Genomic DNA, 6969 nt, shown 5'->3' on the forward strand with positions numbered 1-6969 from the left:
ATCGTTTGTTATTGTAAAGCATTCCTGCATTAAAAGCTAAAGTCTTAACTCGAGGTACCAAAATCATCTCAGATCTTTTAAGGCTAGTTTAATGCATATTCTTTTTAGGTTTAAAACTAGGATCATAATTGCATAAATAAGAAGCATTGGATATATTTTCATTTTTATTTCATGATAATTTTTATATAAGTGACAAGGTGAATATATATTTTTACTATCAAAACTTTTCTTAATAAAGAAAAATAGAGAAATATGGTCATTTTTAATGAATAATTATATTTAATAACTTTGCATTTAGAGGTCTTATTTTCATGGCATATGTTGCTATAAATTTTAATATAATTTTTAAGTTCATACCCTTTACAAACTTTGTTATAAGAGACTCTTTGATTACCTAAAGAAGAGACAAATAAGGGGGGAAATGGTAGTGATTTGGGATGGGTTATATCGAGTTACCTCTAACACGAGAAAATGGACTTAACACCCCCCCCCCCCCCCCAAATCCTCTATGGGGACGCCATACCTTATTCTTCAATTAAATGATCATTATTTCTTTTAAAGATCATATATCAAATATACAATGTTCACCTCTATGTTGTCTTTTAATTTTGTTGTGTTTACGATTGGTATTAAACAAAAAAAATATCAAACTTGTTGTCTAGAGGAACAAGGACGAAGGCCATAACCACTATGATGGAAATAAAGAATGTTATCCGATGAATTAACCACCGTCATGAAGAAGATGTCTTTCAAAATGATCATCAAAAGTTTTAATTAAAAACGAGTAGAGCAAGGAAATCTTTGGATGAAAAAACCTTCGCGGGAAGATACATAAGAGAAACAAATAAACAAATATGACAACATTAAACAAAAAATAGAAACCACCAACAATAATTGTCTTGAGATATAATAGAAGGCCGAGACACAAGAGTCCAATACTACAAAACAACAACAAAATCAATAATTAAACTATTATACTATATCACTTTAACTAACAATCATATTCATGAGAAATGACAATAATATCATTCTCACACCTTTTATCTCTCAAAAAAGTTGATCCAACTAAGATAAATATATGTTCATAATCAAAGTTTTAACACGATATCATATTGTTTCGTTCTGGAACAAGAATTCTGGGTGTAGATCCTCGATGTGATGGTGCGAGCTGCTCCGATGTGGTGGTAGACTTACAAGATTAGCACTCTGATAATTAAGTCGGTTTTTGAATGAAAATTAGGTAAAGTGAATTATGCCTTCCTTTTATTAGGCATGAGGTCGGCCTAGAACACCTACCCCAAGGCTTGTTATGGCGTGGTGCATGAGAAGTCTTCTAAGGAGCCGAGTCTAATACATCTAACTATGTGATCATGTGTTGAGAAGTGGAAAAGGCTCTGAAACAACTTCATTAAATGTCCATCTCATCATTAAGACATTTCGCAGATTTCTTCGCATGTGGCCCTAGATCTATAGGTTAGGGCGTGATACTTCAGCCTAGAGCACTTTAGAAAAGGATAAAGTTGTAAAGGTTCTCACACTCAAAATAGATACTACCCCGTTGCTGCAATTGCACGGACTTAAAGTCGACGCGACACAATCCAGATTCGAAAAATAAATGAGTATCTTTCGCCACGCCCGACCCTAGGGGTAGGCAAACTTGGCCTTTGCCTAGGACCTCTTAATTTAATTTTCTTTTACGTATCATATTCAATAGTAACTTTTAGTGCTATCAATATCATTTAGTTATCATTGCTACTATTATTGATTTGTTCCCATATTTAATAAAGCGGTAATAAATAAATTTAAATATATTATACGCTGTTCAAATTTACTATACTGTATACATTAGTTTTACATCTGTTGTGCTCTAGTTCTTTTTCCTCTCCATTAAATATGTTAAGGTTTGTTAAAGAATATATTAAACTTCCGCCCATTAATTTATATAAATCATAAATCCATTAATGGTCAATAATTTATATAAACTTCTCACGCACGAATTTATAATTATTAATTTATATAAAAGTATAATCCATAAACAAAAATAATTCAATCAAATTACTGCCAACAAAATTATAAAAAATTTCAAAAATAATTTTGTATAACTATTTCTTATTTCTTATATAATAGACAAAAGAATCATTTCTATTTAAAAATTTATTTGAACAAAGTAATTCTTATTTATTACTATTAAAATATTAAATTTATTGATATTAAAAACAAAATTATTTCTATCATGAACAGTCATTAAAATATAATGACAAATACATCTACAAATTTTAAGAAAAATAACACATACACGCACCAATCAATATAATTGTTAAGAGCAGTGCAAATTCTAAATTTTCAACAATTAATCCTTCTTAATTATATAAAAAGACTTAATTACTTTTAAAATATGTTTAATTAAAAAACAAATTATTTAAAACCAACAATGCTGCAATAAATATTACATGAACTAATTTTATTGTCGGTTAAAATAAAATGTAAAACATTAATAAATAATTTTTCATCTTAAAATACTAAAAAAGTTAACTTTTAAACAATAATATTATTTTTATAATAATTATCATTATTATTTAAAAATTATTATAAAATTTATCTTAGGCTTCAAAATCTATTTGGCCGGCCCTGCTCTCAGCTTTATAGTTTCAAAAAAAATATTATAGTTAATTTTTTATATTATATACTTTATATATTATATATTTATACTATTATTGAATATTTAAAAAGAAATGAATACAAAATTTTAAGTCCTAAAGTTTTCAATTATCCCTCGTGCATCAACTCCATTCCTCGCTTCATATTTGCCACAAATGCTTTTAACAAACAATACTTCTACTTCCCACCAATTTTTAGATTTTTTTTATGTACATAGTAAACTAGAATTCAATTTTTCTTATCCAATATTCTCCAATCTTTCATGCTACATGATGCACCACTTCTTCTATATAACAACCCCTCTTCTCCCCTTTGTTTCGATGACTCCAAATTATTACTGGAGTTCAAAACCAAATGGATGAATCTTTCCCTTACATCATTCTCCTCTTTCTTCTTACTTTACTTACATTCAAGTTCTTTTCAAAACATAAAAATAGAGCAAATCAAACAAGTGCAAAACTTCCTCCAGGTTCAATGGGGTGGCCTTACATAGGACAAACCCTCCAATTCTACTCTCAAGATCCAAATGTTTTCTTCTTCACCAAACAAAAAAGGTGCTACATATTCTCTGCATCAGATAGACAGTCGCTGCAGAGTTTCTAACTCTGCCGTGACTGACCTTCTGATGCAGAGAATTCAAACACAAACACTCATTTTAAAATTTTTTTATTAAAATGTTTAAGCCTAAAACTCTCATTTTACTTGTGAATGTAACTAAAAAAACATTTTGGTTATTAATTTTAGGTATGGAGAAATATTCAAGACAAACATCCTAGGATGTCCATGTGTAATGTTGGCAAGTCCAGAAGCCGCACGTTTTGTATTAGTGACACAATCTCACTTATTTAAACCAACATATCCTAAGAGCAAAGAACGTTTGATTGGTCCTAGTGCTCTGTTTTTTCACCAAGGTGAGTATCATTTGCGTTTGAGGAAGCTTATTCAAAAGTCTCTCTCCCTCGATTCACTTCGCAACTTGGTTCCAAACATCGAAGCCCTAGCCATTTCCACCCTCAAATCATGGAGTGATGATGAAGATGAAGATGGACGCATAATTAACACGTTTAAGGAAATGAAAAAAGTACGTTATGTTTATCTTATATATATTTATAAAAAGTCGTATAGTTTTAAATTGCAATGTGATTTGATCGGAACTGACGATGAGACTACTACTGATTGGATTGATTATATATTATTTAATATTTATATTAAAATATTTTTTTTATTTTACTATAATTATTGTGATGTGGAATATGAAGTTTGGAACAATAAAGGGTCAATAATTAAAGGGTACTTCAATTTCAATATATATTTTTTGCAGTTTTCATTTGAAGTTGGAATTCTCAAAATATTTGGAAATCTAGAGCCAAGGTTGAGGGAAGAACTGAAGAAGAATTATTGGATTGTTAACAATGGTTACAATTCATTTCCAACTCAAATTCCTGGCACACAATACAAAAAAGCACTCATGGTAAGTAATTAATAATATTTCAAGAAATTTAATTGATATTTTTCTTAATTAATGTTATGTTTGTTAATTATTTTTTTGTGAAGGCAAGAAAGAGACTTGGAAGTATTTTAAAGGAAATAATAAGTGAGAGGAAGGAGAAGAAGTTGGTTGAAAATGAAAGAGATCTTTTGAGTTGTTTATTGAATTGGAAAAGTGAAAATGGAGAAATGTTAAGTGATGATGAAATTGGAGATAACATTATTGGAGTGCTTTTTGCTGCTCAAGATACTACAGCTACTGTCATGACTTGGGTGGTCAAGTACTTGCATGATGAACCCAAACTTCTTGAATGTGTTAAGGTACTATAAGATAAACTTTAATTTTAGTCCTTCTTTTTACGAGTTTTTGAGGTCGATCTATAATTGAAAATCGGAAGAATTTTTTTGGCAAAGTTGAATTTTTAAAGTGAGTTTTTGTCGTTGTTAAATTCGCGTCAATCAAGTCATTGTTTCAACCATTAAATCGAAAATAATTTAGTTTCAAAATATTTTGAAGCTTATTTATGTCAAAATTGATACTAAAATTTGTGGTAATGCTTGATTTGCAGGCTGAGCAGAAGGCAATTCACAAGCAAAATGATGGTAACCTACCTCTCAATTGGAATCAGATTAGAAATATGCCAATTACCAATAAGGTATATAAACTGATAATGCAAGTATCGTCTCTTTATAATGAATGTCTGAATTTCGATTAATAATCTCTGCAGTTATGTGTTGAGGATAACCTTATAAAATATATATCTGAAAACAAGTGCGTGAAGTATATTTTGTGATTATTGTGTTTATTAATATAAATTACATATTTTGATTTTGTTACAATTTGCAAGAACTGAATAATTATGAACTTCATCAGGTTTTGTTGGAGAGTATGAGAATGGCAAGTATAATATCATTTCCTTTTAGAGAAGCAGTAGCTGATGTAGAATACAAAGGTAAGAACAATACTTGCTATATTTGCAAAAATATTCTAAACTGGAATTATTTTTTGTTAAATTAGTGAACAATTTTTTTGTCAAATTATAAGATTATTGACTATTAAGTTTTTATAAGACCTGTGGTATAATTACGTATGAAAAAATTAATATTAACATTATTTAACTACGATTCAATTGTAATAGATATTTTATAAATATCTATTTAATCATGTTATAATCGGAAAAATGTATAGGTCTATGTTTGGTAACCTCTCTTAAACATCCTTAGGGACGGTTCTAATGATCATGCAGATGGAAAAAAATTATGACTCACTAACAATATTATGAAATTACAGGATTTCTAATACCAAAAGGGTGGAAAGCAATGCCATTGTTCAGAAATATTCATCACAATCCAGAATTTTTTCTAGAGCCTAAGAAATTCAATCCTTCAAGGTTTGAGGTATGAAGGAGTCAAAAATCTATATGATAAAAATTAAAATACTAAGAAACATGTAAATAAGTTTTTTTATTATTTTTCATATAGGTTTCACCAAAGCCAAATACTTTCATGCCATTTGGTAGTGGAGTACATGCTTGTCCTGGAAATGAACTTGCTAAGCTGGAGACCTTGATTATGATTCATCATTTGGTTACCAAGTTTAGGTATGGTTGATTATTCAAGGAAAAAGATAAAATGTTTAAAAGAAAAAGAAAAACAATTAATGGATTTATAATTATTATTATTAGCAACAAGAAAATCTATAAGTATTAATAATAATTTGGATGGTTCAAAGAAATATAATGAAACAGGTTTAAATATAATTTAATGGGTCATGCTAACCTGTGCCCTAAGGGCACATGTTAAGGATACTATAATTAGAAAAAGTCAAATATAATTAAAGTAATAAATTTATATTTAAAGTTTCGAGACATTGAATGCACATGTTTCAATAAAATATTTTTATAAATAGCTTATTAAAAAATAATCTAGGAAACATGTAACTGATGGTAGTAATTGTGATTAGTGAAAGATTAAAGTTTTGTTTTATGTATAGGTTGGAAGTGGTAGGATCACAATGTGGGATTGAATATGGCCCATTTCCACTGCCTTTGAATGGACTCCCAGCTAGGTGTTGGAGAGAATCTACCAGCAACTAGAAAAAGCATCAATCACATCATTGCTGAGAAACAATGCACTTTCAAAATACACAAATGAATCTCTTTTTTCCCCTTTCTATATTGAATATGTAATTTTTTTCATGGGTGGGCACTTCAATTTTTGCCCCTAGCTCTAAAGAAAGATTGGTAATGCCTATCATGAGAATTTGATAGCTATTGTTGAATATTGAGTCAAGAGCATTTTTTATTAAAGAAATACAATTTTAATCCAAGTATCAGGTTTTTGCATTTTAGTTAAATAACCATGATGATTTGATCGGATCAAATGATTCAAATTTAAGTTTAATATTTTAAATTATAAATAAAATATTAAAATCTATATTTTGTAGACCTTTAGGTCATAATCTGATAAACACCGATGTCTTGAATGTGTGAACTCATACTCTTCTTGAAGTCAGAATTCACTTTTGTAACGTAATTATATCAAAATACATTTATAGTAGGGACTCATATCAGTCGGTTATGGATGAGTTTGGGATAAATTAACTAAATCAAATTATTCAAGTTCAGAATAAAGGTTTCGAAATGAATATTGCAGTTTATATTTTTATTTGTTTATAAGTGAATACTAAAAAATCTATCTCTTTGGTTTCCTTAAAGTTCGAGGGATGACATAATCAGATTTTACTATAAAAGCACTCGTTTAACATGTTTTACTCTAATTCTAATTTATATGTTGCCGCCTTAAATTAGTACACGTCATTCA

General features: G+C 29.0%; 1 protein-coding gene across 1 annotated transcript; it reads left to right on the plus strand.

The window, feature by feature from the left end:
* The first annotated feature begins 2884 nt into the window (after positions 1–2884).
* On the plus strand, positions 2885–6508 carry LOC131594155 (abscisic acid 8'-hydroxylase CYP707A1-like). Its single transcript, XM_058866249.1, has 9 exons — positions 2885–3212; positions 3403–3739; positions 3980–4129; positions 4213–4467; positions 4716–4802; positions 5021–5099; positions 5438–5544; positions 5629–5747; positions 6140–6508. Exons 1-9 carry the CDS (start codon positions 3013–3015, stop codon positions 6240–6242), a joined length of 1437 nt encoding a protein of 478 aa, XP_058722232.1. The 5' UTR covers positions 2885–3012; the 3' UTR covers positions 6243–6508.
* The last annotated feature ends 461 nt before the right edge of the window (positions 6509–6969 follow it).

Source organism: Vicia villosa, linkage group LG4 (assembly GCF_029867415.1).
Source record: "Vicia villosa cultivar HV-30 ecotype Madison, WI linkage group LG4, Vvil1.0, whole genome shotgun sequence".
NCBI classification, from domain to species: domain Eukaryota; kingdom Viridiplantae; phylum Streptophyta; class Magnoliopsida; order Fabales; family Fabaceae; genus Vicia; species Vicia villosa.

Coding starts and splice junctions, on each gene's coding strand:
- LOC131594155 (XM_058866249.1), top strand. CDS start 3,013: ATGGATGAATCTTTCCCTTACATCATTCTCCTCTTTCTTCTTACTTTA. Junction 3,740..3,979: donor CGTTTAAGGAAATGAAAAAA/GTACGTTATGTT, acceptor TATTTTTTGCAG/TTTTCATTTGAAGTTGGAAT. Junction 5,748..6,139: donor CATTTGGTTACCAAGTTTAG/GTATGGTTGATT, acceptor TTTTATGTATAG/GTTGGAAGTGGTAGGATCAC.